The 14945-nt window shown below is 39.5% G+C and overlaps 1 protein-coding gene across 1 annotated transcript; it reads right to left on the bottom strand.

The window, feature by feature from the left end:
• Positions 1 to 600: 600 nt before the first annotated feature.
• On the bottom strand, positions 601 to 3292 carry LOC114300009 (putative WRKY transcription factor 7). The gene is made up of 3 exons (XM_028244847.2): positions 2035 to 3292; positions 1809 to 1934; positions 601 to 1078 (listed from the first exon to the last, which is right to left on the bottom strand). The coding sequence occupies exons 1-3, from the start codon at positions 2703 to 2705 to the stop codon at positions 916 to 918; spliced, it is 960 nt and encodes a 319-aa protein (XP_028100648.2). The 5' UTR covers positions 2706 to 3292; the 3' UTR covers positions 601 to 915.
• Between the last annotated feature and the right edge of the window lie 11653 nt (positions 3293 to 14945).

Genomic DNA, 14945 nt, shown 5'->3' with positions numbered 1-14945 from the left:
AAATATATATTTACATTTCATTTAGTTTCACACACCTTTTCTCTTTTTCTTTCCAAATTCCTTTCCAAATCCCCCAATCAAATACAACATAAAAGCTTCTAAAATCTAAATTGTCAATGTCAATCGTACCATACACGACACGTCACTTATTATATTATTACAAATCCACAAAATTCTATGGGTGCGTTCTAACATAATACACATAATGCATACAAATTGAGTGGGAATCCTCACAAGATAACCATCTTGAAATTAAAGTGTTTATTTATTAATTAATTGGAATAATTTAATTGATCACTACTTCATATATATATCCAAAAGGTTAGCTAATCAATCTTTCGTTAAATATAAAAATTAATAAATTTCCCTTTATTATGTTGTTTATTTATTCTCCATTATGCAACATTTTTAAAATTAATTGTTGGTTGACTTCTACCTTTGGCTAGATTATGATAACATGAATACAATTTTTTTCATATTGTAAAGGTTAATAAAAATTTTGTGTATCACTACTGTAACTCAATAATTTTATATCTATTAGCAATAACCCACAAAAAAAAAAAAAAAAAAAAAAAAAGAAAAAAGTCACAGCACCAACAATTCAAAATCACTCTCACTACATGTTCTCTTCAAATCAAACTTGTTTTCTCTATTTGCATACAGAATTTAAATAAGTTTTCAAAACGGGTAAGGGTAAAAAAAAAAAAAAAAAAGTAAACAAATGGACCCGACCCGTCTAGTGATTTGTCTAGCCAGCTGGCGTACCAGGCCTCAGCGTTGACCATTGGCTCCACCTGCTGCATAATCATCTCACCTTGTCTTTTTCTCTGCCACTGACGGCTGTGATTAGGTTGGTTCCCACTTTTCTTTTTGAATTTTGTTTTAGGCCGTTGGATGATGTGATGATGAAGAAATTTAAGAAGACTCGAGTACGATAGCTGGGGTAGCCTCCGTGGCAGTGTGAGAGTGGTTGTGCTCGCCTTCGTATGTGACGATCAGCATCGTTGAATCGTCTAATGCTCTCTCCACGTGTTTCCGTGCTGGGCAACCTCTTACGCTGCTACACTTGTAATAACCCCTGATCATCAAAGACCAAACCAAACAACAAAATTTAAAAAAAAATTGATAGAGCAAAAATTTTGATCATCTGTCAATTTTCACAGGAGGGTCTCTCGTCTGTGATAAAATAATAATTTATTTATAATTTTAATTTTCATAACATACACGCAAATCAAAATATTAGAAAAGTATTTATAGAACAATCTCTCAATCCTTTCTTTTCATTTATTTCCATACTAAGATTTTTCATGTTTTTATAAAACTACTTGAAATCTCATACAATAAATTTCTACGGTCAAAAAGTCCATAAAATCAAACAGTCATAACATCATATGTGATTGCTTGTCATCGTTTCAATTTCTTAACTCGTAAAAATAAAGACAATTTTTAAGTGTGCAATATATACTTATGTAAGTTGTTGCAAATATATATAAATTATTTTATAAAATTACATAAATTTTTATAAATATATATAATTTATAAAAATTTAAGAAATTATAATTTAAGTATATTTATGTAAACTTATTTATGAAAATTTACGTAAATATATACAGTATACACTTCGTACACCCAAATACTTCCCATTAAAGATTCGATTCCATGTTTTTTTTTCTTTTCTTACCGTTGATCCAACTAAAAACTATTTTCATAGGTAAAAACTAGTTTCAGTGCGCCAATAGAATTACCCCAGTTTCACTTGCAGTACTACCACATGATATGCTCAAAAAGAAAAACAGAGGATCACACACCTTGGATGTGGGGAACCTTTGATGGGCTTTTGACCATACTTTCTCCAGGAGTAATCATCCGGTGGTATGTCGGCCAACTTCACACTTATTGCCGGCACTCTCACCACTCTCTTCACCTTCAATTTCCTAATAAATAAAAAAAGAAAGAAAAAACTCAATGAAATCCATAAAATACAATAATTATAACAACAATTAACTATTTGATGATGTGAATAATGAACCCTACCTTTTCTTAGAACAATGGCATCGCCCTGAGGAGGCACCGCACTTGGCGACCCCATCGTCCATCGAACTGCACTTCCTCTTGGACAGCGGCGGCCGACCAGCCGACGACGGGTTCGTAATCTGAAACGCCGACGACATCGAATGCTGCAGGCTGTCGGTGTCTCCCGTCAGAGACGACATGAACGAATTCGGCGGCGACGCCACCGCCGCGAAATTGATCGTCTTCGCTAACTCCTTCCGATCAATAGATCCGTTTTTCACTTGGTGATTGTGAGGAAGAGGAGGCAATCTCTGAATCGGCTTCGGACAGTAAACTCTAGGAACCGAACCCTGCTTTTCCTCCACCAACTCTGTTTCATGGGTCCTCTGTTGCTGTTGGTGAGGAGTCACAGGGCCTCTTCTGAAGCGAGCGTGACCGGTTCGAGTTCGATCGAGAAACGAAATGAACTTCTTGAACTTGTTCACGGCGACATCTGCAACGGCTCTGTAATCCATTTCAGAGTCGTTCGAGGATTGTTGTTGCTGTTGTTGTTGTTGTTGGGTTTGGTGAGAGAGCATTCGAATGAGCTTCTCAACGCTTTGAAGCCCGGCGGTCGCAGCCTCTTGTGCCGCATTCTCTTCCATGTTTGACCCAAAACTGTCGTCTCTGTAACTTATTAGCTCAACCGCCATGTCTGCAACAACATTCAATATTACCACTAGATTTGATACAACTAGATATAAATAGAGAAAAGATGTTGATGAGGAAAGCAGGAGGAGTTGAATCTTTAAAGGAAGAGAGAGAAGATGATAAGAGAGAGAGAGAGAGAGAGAGGTGAGTCAAATGAAAGTTAGCTATTTAATTTAATTTAATTTTTTTTTATACTATTTTAAGCTTACTGAAATAGTTGTGTTTGAAAATTTTGTTAATTTTTTTAAAAAACTAATTTGATGATGATAAAAAAAAATAAAAAATAAAAAATAATATTTTATATTATTAATTATTTAAATTTATTTTATCTTTTAATAAATTATTTTATCTCAATCTTTTTCTCAAATACTCCATTCCATTCACAAGCAAATGTAAGACAACGGATGATGAGATGTCGCTTCTGTCCCGCTGCAGTCAAACTCTATAGCAAATAGAATGATTCCACATGGCCTAATTAGGATGGGAAAAGAGGAGGAGCATTTGACCTAAAACTCCAATGGTGGTACCGGATAACGGGTAAGCCAGTAATAATTATAATAAAGGAAAGAGAAATAGAGGTGGAAAAAAAAGTCAAAAGGTTGTAATGAGCCGTTGGATTGAAATAGGGGTGAGAGCCTGGGAGGGTGGGGTTTAGGTTGGAGCCAGTGAGGTAGAGTTGACCTTTTAACAGCTCTAAATGCAAAAGTCCAAATTGGGGATGTGGGTCCCTAAATTGCATCATCTTTACCGGAAACCGGGAACATTTTGAATTGCAAACCCAACAAAAGTCGCATGGAATTCTTTGCTTCCTGACGCTTGTCGAGAAAGAAGACGACGAGTCGACGACTTTGCTTCTTTTTTTTCTTTTTCCTTATTCCGGAAGGTGCTGGGTGGGGTGGGTGTACTTTATCAGGTAGTCTGTATTTGTAATTTTTATTTTTATTAATTATTTTAATATAAGATAAATTACAAAGGTGTCGTTTGGTAACACTTACGTTTTCAGTTTTCTGTTTATATTTACAAAAATTTTAAAAACTCAAATAAAAACTTGTTTGGTAAATTTTTAATTTATAAATCAGTGGTCTCAGTTTATAAATTTGGCAAAAAAATATAAACTCAAAAAATGTGTTTCCGTTCTGAGTTTTGAGTTTTTTTTTTTTTTACCACCCAACACTAGTCACCACCCAGCACCATTTTCCACTACCGTTTTCCGCTACCACCACTAACCACCCACCCCCACCACCACCTGGCACCACCACTCACCACCCACCACCTGCCGCCACCACCACCAGCTACCTGCCACCCACCAGCCACCAGCTACCACCCACCTACCAACCACTCGCCGCCACCACCCACCCCTCGCCGCCACCACCACCACCACCACCACCACCCACCACCCACCCGCCACCACCCACCACCTGCCACTACCATTCACCGGCAGCCACCACCACCCGCTACCTACCCGCCACCACCACTCACTACCCACCAGCTACCTGCCACCTACCCGCCACCACCACCCACCACCCACCACCACCACCACCACTATCTACCACTCGCCACCCATCACCTACCACCACTATCTACCACCCGCCACCACCAACAACCACCTACCACCACCAATCACCTGCCACTTACCCGTCACCACCACCCTCCACCCACCACCCACCACCACCACTACCACCACCACCCACCTGCCACCCACCTGCCACCACCACCACCACTACCACCTGCCACTGTCACCCACCCACCCACCACCACCACCACTAGCCACCACCCACCACCACCCGCCATCCGCCACCTACCACCAGCCACCACCACCACCATCACCCACTCGCTGCCACCCACCACCTGCCACCGTCACCCACCCATCCACCACCGCCACCACCCGCCACTACCCACCACCACCAGCCATCCGCCACCCACCTACCACCACCACCCGCCACCACCACCATCACCACTACTCACTCACTACCACCCATCACCGGCCACCGTCACCCACCCACCCACCACCACCACCACCACCACATACTCGCTGCCACCCACCACCTGCCACCGTCACCCACCCATCCACCACCACCCACCACCACCGGCCATCTGCCACCCACCTACCACCACCACCCGCCACCACCACCAACACCACTACCCACTCACTACCACCCACCACCGGCCACCGTCACCCATCCACCCACCACCACCACCACCCGCCATCCACCACCACCCACCACCCGCCACCACTACCCCCTCGCTACCACCCACCACCCGCCACCGTCACCCATCCACCTATCACCCGCCACCGTCACCCACCCACCTACCACAACCACCCACCGGCCACCGTCACCCATCACCACCACCCACTCGCCACCACCCACCACCACCCGCTATCCACTACTCACCGTCACCACTTTCCATCACCGTCTTCCGCCGCCACTTGTCATTTCTCACTCTTTTTTATATTTTTAAATTTTTTTAAACATTTTGTCAATTACCAAACGCGTTTGTTGTTTATGTTTTTCTAAAAATAAACAAAAAATAAACAAAAATCAGTTTATAAAATTTTTGTAAATATAAACTGAAAACGTAAACGTTACCAAACAGACCCAAAGCATTTTGAGATTTATTTAAATTATAAATTATTTTATGTGATTTTAAAAATTATATTATGTCCTTTAAGATTTTTAATTTTATAATAAACTTTTTATTAATAAATTATCAAATTAATTAACAGTTTTTAATAATGTTAAAATTTTATTTTAATTAATAATTCAAATAATTTTATTATTGTACAGATGAACAGTTAGAAATTTTATTTTTTCAATTAAGCAAACCTCAAAAAGTGTATTCATGATTTATACTTTAATATATTACACTAACAACAAACTTGTACTATTCATGGAGCGAAAATTTTATATTTTTTAATTTGTCGTATATATATAAATTTTAAAAAATAATTTCTATTATAATAAAAATAGTTTAATAAATTTAAATTAATTATTAAAAAAATGTTAAATTTTGTTAAAGACTATTATATTTTATATTGATTAGATAAATTGTCTATTAAATATATTTGGTATACAGATATTAACCGAGTTAACGTTAGATTGAAGTAAACTACATAAAAAGATTATGTGTTAATTCAACCCAACCCAACATAACTGATTAATATAGTCATTATAAACCTGACCCTAAAAAAATTATAACCTTCAAATTAATCCATTATACATTGACTATTATTATTATTATTATTATTATTATTATTATTATTATTTTGGAGTGCTTTTAAATGAATTTGCTATTTTTCATATTAATTTTAATTTGGACCATTATCAAAATTCAATTGAAAATAATTTTTACCCTCTTAACAAATGTTTAAGTGTAAACTCTAAAACACACACACACACGTATTTTTTTATTGTTCATTTTTTTAAAAATAAATGCTTTCAAAAAAAATAAAAATAGGCAGAATGTTAAAAATAAATTATTTCAAAAAAATTTTTTGATTAAAGAAAATTAAAATGAACCAAAATAATAATCTTGCAACATTTGCACTTAAAAGAATTAATGTTAAGATAATTAGTGATCTCATTACATATATATTTGTTAAATTCAAATATGTGATTTATTTATTTATTTTATAAATAAAATATAAGTATAATTTAATTTGGCTATAGAAAAAGAAAAAAAAAGTGACAAATTCATAATATTTTCAAACTCAAATATATTTTTTGAGTTTTTTATTTTTCATTTTTTAAAAATCTTTAGTAAATTAAATTTGAAAATAAAATTAATTTTAAATTAATCCATGAATAGTGACTTTACAAATTTCATTTAATTATATTGCTTCCAAAGACTAATATGGAAAGATTTTCAAATTTGTATTTTAAATTTTGAAAAGATTAATATGGAATCCATTGATAATGACTTTATAAATTTTCTTTAATTATATTGTTTCCAAAGACTAATATGGAAAGATTTTTAAAATTATATTTTAAATTTTGAAAGGATTAATATGGAGTCCATTAATAATGACTTTATAAAATTTTCTTTTATTATATTGTTTCTAAAGACTAATATGGAAATATTTTTAAAATTATTTTTTAAATTTTGAAAAGATTAATATGGAATCCATTAATAATGACTTTATAAATTTTTCTTTAATTATATTGTTTCCAAAGACTAATATGGAAAAAATTTTAAAATTATATTTTAAATTTTGAAAAGATTAATATGGAATCCATTAATAATGGCTTTACAAATTTCCTTTAATTATATTGCTTCAAAAGACTAATATAGAAAGATTTTTAAATTCTGAAAAATTTAATATGGAAAGATTTAGGTGTAGAGTGTGTGAGTAATTTTCTGACCACACTGCCCGCCTAGTAATCAGCTGGAGAGCACCGGCAGAATAGATGGTTTCAACAAACCTGTAACAGAAAGAAAAGGCTCCGCCGGTGGCTCTTCCACCCGGGGGCACTCCGACGATCAAGTCAGTATATCTCTCAAAGATAATCAAGTGCTAAACTCACAAGCTTGAGTATAAAACTACGTACCTTAGACCCACGGGGGTGCCTCTCTTTTATAGTTTACTTAATCCAAGTCCTACTAGAAGCCTGACTTCTATGGACTCCAATTTAGTACTTACTTTGGATTCCTAAATAGATAAAGATAATCTCCCTAAGAGCTTTATCCTTATGTTAACAAAGTCTTCTCTTTTCTCTAGGACTCTTGTCCCTTATCCGCTTATCTCGGATTCCGATATCTTCGGAGATAACCTCGGCCTTGACGAGATAACCTCGGCGTCACAATTTGGACACGTGGCACTTCGGCTGACACGTCGACGTCACCTTGCCACGTGTTGGTATTCAGAAAATACATCCCCACAACTGCCCCCTAGGTTCTATCACCTCGGCATTCTGAGGTGATGGAACCTATATATGTATTGTCTTCTTAGTACCTCGGCATAAGAAATCTTCGGCCGAGATTGTCAAGCCGATATGCCTTGTTTTCAAGAACAAGAACTCAAATGAACTTTCCCACGCGCATGAGCTGTCATGCATCACTTCTCAACCGTTTCATTTACGCGTTTTTACCTTATTGGTCCGTGCCTGCGACGCGCTTATTAGCCGTCTTAATCTGTCTGTGCCTTCTGACGTATGCGTTGCTCCAGGCGCATTGATTACCTTTTGCCGTCGTTTTTGGTTTTTGACAAAACTCTTCCTTCCCTTCTTCGTCTCTTCACTTTTGCATTTGCTATTTCTTTCTCTAAAACTCGTTCCTTCGATTCCGCCATTGCTGAAGCCTGCAAGCTCTGTATTTGTCTTCCTGGTGGAACTTTCGTCATTCTGTCACATCTGTAACTTCCGTTGACTTTGGCAGCCCTCACATCGGCTTCATTTTTTCTGGTAAGCAACTATTCCTTATGATTCCCGATTTCTTCTATGTGCTTTCGTTTACTTACTGCCATTATTGCTCTGCTTCAAACCTTTGATTTGCTGAATTATTCATCTAGATGCGTCTATTCCATGATTTCACTTATATTTTGAACACTTGCATTGTTTCAACACTTTTCTTGCCACTGTTCTTGACCTTTTACTTCTGTATTCTTCATGTTCTTGATAGCCCATCCCTGTTCTTGTTTCTGAAATTTTGCCTTTGTTTTCTATTTTTTGTGTCTTTGCCAGATCTCTGCCTTCTTTCAATCCTTGCCCCCATAGATTTAGGTTTGGGATTTGCCTATAGAACCTGTCAATTCTTAGGAAAAAACTGAAACAATCCTTATCAATATATACCTAGGGTTTCGCCGAGGTCCTGATAACCCCTTTAGAGCATCTTCTTTCTGAAACCTAGCCTTCTGATTTTAGGCCGACGTTATGGGTATGTGGAGACATAGGGTAGACACCCCGACCAAACTTGAGTACTTTAGGCAAGAGTTTTCTATTCTTGCCGATGTCCATCTAAGGCTAACTGAAGATAATGACTCTATCATGCCCATAGATGATTCAATGCCCTTTCCTATAGTAGCTTTTACTGAGTGCGGACTCCGGTTTCCACTTAACATTCTCTTTCGCGAAATTCTTCACTTTTACAAATTGAACCCTATGCAACTTGCCATAAACTCTTATCGAGTGATCAATGGCATCATAGCTTTAGCTAGGTAGGAGAACGCTAGGATCACCCTGGCCGACATTCAGTACTGTTATACCATGTGCCCCCTTAACTTGAAGGAAAAAGGCTTCGTTTATTATCTTAAGCCGAGGTCGACAGAATACAAAATCGTAGCCGACCTCCCAGACTCCAACAAGGGGGCTGGAGATGACTATGTTATTGCTTCGGGAAATTGGGAGTTTGGTGCAGACGAGGACGCCCATCTCTACCCTCTTCCCCGATCAATTAAAGAGGGCAAGGGTAAGAGCCCAGTATCAATACTTTAGTTGTCTCTGTTTAAGTCTTCAATATTTTATCTGTTTCTAATGTTTGTTTCTTCTTGCAGACGTTCGTAAGTTACCAAAAGACTTTCGCCAATCCTACGTTCCCAGCAAAGACTTAAAGAGGCTCCTAGATTTGCCAATCCAAAAGCGCAAGGCTCCACTGGTACTGAATTTTATTCCGACGTACAAGTCGACTTTACCTGACGTTCCCAAACGAAAGAAGAAAAGCCTTTCTCCTCCTACTGCCACAACTCAAACCGCCTCTACATCACGAACAGATCAAGAGTCAACATCTGACCCAACCAATCAACCATCTACCTCGGCCCCATACTTAATCCCAATACCAGAAAGAAAACGTCGGCGACGACTTATCAAAACTGCTGAGATGGGTCGCCCGAAGCCTGTTGCTGTAGATCTCTTAGCCGACCTACCTGCCGACGTTGATGTTGTTCCAACCCAATCCATGCCCCCACCAAAGCCAAAAAGAACAAAAAGGGCTCAACCAAAGGCTAAAGTGACTCAGGTTGAATCTGAGGACACTTTGCCTATTTCCAAACTGGCTGAGAGTAAGAAGACTTCTTCTGCTCCTGCAAAAAGGTCTGCTGAAAACCCACCCTCTGAGTCCACACAGTCAAAGAAGCCAAGGTCGGCCTTAGCTACTACCTCGGGGTTCAAGAAACCGGATGTCCCTTGGGCTCCTAAAATTACTTTGGAAGACAGGCCAATTATGTCCAGTGAAAGCGCCGACGACATAAATGTCGACGTTGCCCTCAGCACGGCGTTGCTTCTTCCGAGTGACCTCGAGCGAAATGTTGAGTATAGTGAGTACGAGAATTACGCTTTAATGCTCCAGCACTCCGTTCAAGTAAGTGTTCTTGCTTGGAATTTTCTACTTTCTTTCTGTTTCATACTTAAAATATTTTCTAACACTTCTGTTTTCTTTCAGGCCATCCAGCATGCCTATTCATTTTCAATGCAAGCTTTTGAAAACAGAGCAAAGTTGGTCGATCTGAAGAGAGAGGTTTCTGCCCTTAAAAAGGAAAACAAATCTCTTCAATTAAAGATGAAAAAACTGGAAGACCAGGCTGAGGCTGCCACCAAAGCCCAAACCCTTGCCGAGGAAAAGGCCGAATCTGCCAAGGCTATTAGAAAGGTCACTGAGGCCGAGAAGAGAGAGGCCGAGGACAAAAAGGCCCAAACAGAAAAGGAACTTCTAGATGCTTTATCTACTAAAGACGCTGAAATCAAGGTGGCCGATGAAAAGGCCTATGCTCAAGAAATGGCTGACGTTACAGAAGAATACAAACTACAAGTCAGGCAGGCATGCAACAGGGGCTTTTCCCTTGGTTGGATGTCCCTCGCCAAAAAGCTTAACATTCCTGATGATTCACCACTGCGCAAAGCCGACGCTATTCCTCTGCCGTTCCCCCCACCTCCTCCATCAAGTCAACCTGAAGGAGAATCTGAATCTGAGTCTGAAGATGCCGATGAGGAAGAGGATGAGGCTTTGGTCAGAAAATCAAAGGATGCTAATGGGGCTAAGTCCCCTCCTCAGAATGAGCAAGTCCTTGACTTGACTCATGAGGAGGATGAGGATGTTATCAAGGAGACCACTCCTGAGCAAGCATCATCTGATGTTCCTCCAGTTGATAGAAGTCTTGATCAAACACTTGCCGAAATTGATGCCGAGATTGCTGCAGATGAGGAAGCCGAGGTATCTCTTCAGGAGACTTCTGAGGTTCAGATCCAACCAGATGCTGATGTTGAAAAGTCTTAACTTTCATATTTTTTCTTTTGCACCATTGTACTTTGTTTTGTTTTCTTGGACAATGTAAGCTTCCTTTTATGGCTGATGTGCCTTTCTTTGTTATTTCGAAACAATTTACTTCTAGTAGGCCGTAGTGCCTTCTTTTGTATACAACTGCAACTGTTTTTCTATGGATGCTTCAATCTTTTAATTTCTTTTGATTTGCTTCTGCATGGTCCTATACTTAGAATATTTTGTATGCCTTTCATACTTTGCCTCCTTTGTGCAATCTTCTCGGGGTTACATACCTCGGGTATAATAGCTACAAAACTTTTACTTCGGCAAGATACTGACCTGCAAACTTTTCATAAATTCTAACAAGTGTGAAACATATACTACTCAATGTTAACTTTGCAAACTTTTTCTCAAGTTATAACAAGTGTTTAAGCAATGATCTACTTGTAAATTGCTACAAATTTCAACAAGTGTTTAAACAATATACTTAACTTTTACCTCAACCTGCAAATTGCTGCAAATTTCAACAGATGATCACATGTCGGCTTAACATTATCTTGTAAATTGCTACAAATTTTAACAAGTGTTAAGCATCTTCTTTGGTTGGACCAACCAGTAGAGTGCTATAAGTGTGCAAACTATAACCTCAGCTTCGCTTCGACTTGTAAATTGCTACAAATTTCAACAAGTGAAGAGAAACAATAATCTCGGCTTAATTTCAACTTGTAAATTGCTATAAATTTCAACAAGTGAAGATAAGGAATCAGCTTAACTCCAACTTGTAAATTGCTTACAAATTTCAACAAGTGAATTAAGGAATAATCTCGGTTTAACTTCAACTTGTAAATTGCTACAAATTTCAACAAGTGAAGATAGGGAATCAACTTAACTCCAACTTGTAAATTGCTACAAATTTCAACAAGTGAATTAAGGAATAATCTCGGCTTAACTTCAACTTGTAAATTGCTACAAATTTCAACAAGTGAAGATAAGGAATCAGCTTAAGTCCAACTTATAAATTGCTACAAATTTCAACAAGTGAATTAAGGAATAATCTCGGCTTAACTTCAACTTGTAAATTGCTACAAATTTCAACAAGTGAAGATAAGGAATCAGCTTAACTCCAACTTGTAAATTGCTACAAATTTCAACAAGTGAATTAAGGAATAATCTCGGCTGAACTTCGACTTGTAAATTGCTACAAATTTCAACAAGTGAAGATAAGGAATTAGCTTAACTCCAATTTGTAAATTGGTACAAATTTCAACAAGTGAATTAAGGAATAATCTCTGTCTTCTCTCTGCCCCCCATGTGAACCTGAGTTCTACTTGGGTTCTCATTATTCATGTCTCCAAAAACACCAATATGTAACTTTATCAATCATATGTGTTTTAAAGAAAAGGGAAAAGATTTTATTGATGACATTGACCAAAAATACTGCACATCTAATGATAGAAGAATTTCAAATTACAAGTGTTCCAAGGTCTTGGCAGTGCTTTGCCCTCATTATCTTCAAGCCGATAAGCTCCATTGCCTAATACCGAAGTAACTCTGTAGGGTCCTTCCCAGTTTGGGCCAAGCTTGCCCTCTCTGGAATCCTTTTTGTTGCCAATGACTTTTCTTAGGACTAGGTCGCCGACTTGAAAATCTCTTGGATTGACCTTCTTGTTGTAAGCTCTGGCAAGCTGTTGCTGGTATACTGCGAGCTGAATTGCAGCTTTCTCTCTTCGTTCTTCCAAAAGATCCAGATCTCGGGCTAAGAGTATGTCATTGGTGCCATTCGCTACTCCCTGGGTCCTGATCCCTGGGATGCCGATCTCCAATGGGATGACAGCTTCTGTGCCATAAGCCATGGCAAAGGGGGACTCCCCTGTTGATCTTTTCGGCGTAGTCCGATATGGCCAAAGCACATTGGGCAACTCGTCTACCCACTTTCCTTTTGCTGCCTGCAGCCTCTTCTTTATTCCATCCAAAATTACTTTGTTGGATGCTTCTGCTTGCCCATTACTTGGGGAAAACTTGGTGTTGAAAAGTAATTATTGATCTTGAATTTCGCACAAAAGTTCTTGATGAGTTTGCTGTCAAACTGTGTTCCGTTGTTGGCAACTATTGCTCTTAGAATCCCAAATCTGGTGATGATGTTTCTCCATATAAAGTTCTTGACGTCTACATCTCGGATTTTGGCAAGAGGTTCTGCCTCTATCCACTTTGTAAAGTAATTTGTTGCTACCAGCAAGTATTTTCTCTGCCCAGTTGCCTGGGGAAGTTGCCCAACAAGGTCCATGCCCCATTGGGCAAACGGCCAAGGGCTGGATACTGGGTTCAGGTCAGCAGTTGGCTGATGTATCAAAGGTGCAAACCTTTGGCATTGTTCACACTTCTTCACGTAGGCTTCAGCATCCTTTTGCATGTAGGGCCACCAATACCCCTGGGTAATGGCCCTGTGGGCTAAGATCTGCCCCCAGCGTGGCTTCCACAAATTCCTTCATGAATTTCATATAGGAAATCTTCAACCTGCAAAGGGTGTACGCACCTTAAAAGGGGTCCAGTGAAGGACCTTCTGTAGAGGTGTCCATCTGCTGTTAAACAGAATCTTGCCGATTTCAATCTGACTTTGTGTGCCTCCTTATGATCTTCTGGTAGCTTTCCTTCTTTCAGGAATGCAACAATTGCATCCATCCAGCTTGGCCCCATGTCCACACACATTGCTTCCTGTTCTGTGCTCTCTGGTTCTATGCTTGGACCCGACATATAGTCAATCATAATTGTTCTTGTTTTTCCAGTCTGCATTGAACTTGTCAGGTTAGCCAACGCGTCGGCGTGGGTGTTGTCACCTCGGCTTACTTGGAGTAGTCGGCAGTTCTGAAATAGGGCTGCCAATCTGATGACCTCTTTTGCATTTGCCGACATCCTTTCGTCCCTGGCTGCAAATTCACCTGTTGACTGGTTAACAATAAGTTGTGAATCACAAAAAACTATTACCTCATCTGCTTTTGCTGCTGCTGCTGCCAGTTTTAGCCCTGCAATTAATGCTTCGTATTCTGCTTCATTGTTTGAGGCCTTGAACCCCAAACGGATGGACTGTTCTATTATTTCTCCATCTGGAGATATCAGCAGTACTCCTGCCCCTGCTCCTTGTCGGTTTGAGCTTCCATCGACAAATAGTCTGAAGGAGTCGCCGATGTAGATGCTGCAGGGTTTGAGTTTTTCCTTCCTTTGCTCTTTTGCCCTAGGCTGAGATTCTCCTTGCTTGCTGGGACAATGCTCATCCTGGCTCAACGGAGCCCGATGTTTGATGGTTTCGGGTGTGAATTCTGCCACAAAGTTGGCCAAAACTTGGCCTTTAATTGTTGTTCTCAGCCTGAACTCCAGGTCATACTGGCCCAGGGCTACTGCCCATCTTGTTATCCTTCCTGTTAACTCTCCTTGTTGCAATAAGGACTTCAGTGGGTGCTCTGTTAGGACCACAATCTTGTGCGCCTGAAAGTAATGGTTTAACTTTTTTGAAGCCATTACTAAGGCTAGCATTAATTTCTCCAGTGGTAGATACCTTGTTTCTACATCGGCCAAGGTTTTACTTACGTAATAGACAGCTTTTTGCTCCCCTTTTTCTTCTCGGATTAGTACTGCACTGACTGCGTGTTCTGAAACTGCCAAGTATAAAAACAGTTCTTCCTCTGGTTCTGGATTGGAAAGGACCGGAGTTGTGGTCAAGTACTTCTTCAGGTTGGTTAAAGCGGCTTCGCATTCTTCTGTCCACAGAAAGTCTGTGGCTTTTTTCACCAAGTTGAAGAAGGGTCTGCACTTATCTGAGCTTCTGCTGATGAATCTGTTTAGGGCTGCGGCCCTCCCAGTAAGCATCTGAACCTGTTTTGCCGACGTCGGGCTCTTCAGCTGTAGGATGGCCTTGATTTGGTCTGGGCTGGCCTCAATGCCCTTTCTTGTTACCAGATACCCTAAAAACTTACCTGATCCAACTCCAAACGCGCACTTTGATGCGTTGAGTCGGAGCCGGTATGTTTTGAGTATATTAAAGACCTCTTTTAGGTCGGCAA

Source organism: Camellia sinensis, chromosome 3 (assembly GCF_055761805.1).
Source record: "Camellia sinensis isolate YWXY chromosome 3, ASM5576180v1, whole genome shotgun sequence".
NCBI lineage: Eukaryota > Viridiplantae > Streptophyta > Magnoliopsida > Ericales > Theaceae > Camellia > Camellia sinensis.
This window is presented reverse-complemented; position numbering and strand designations above follow the sequence as displayed.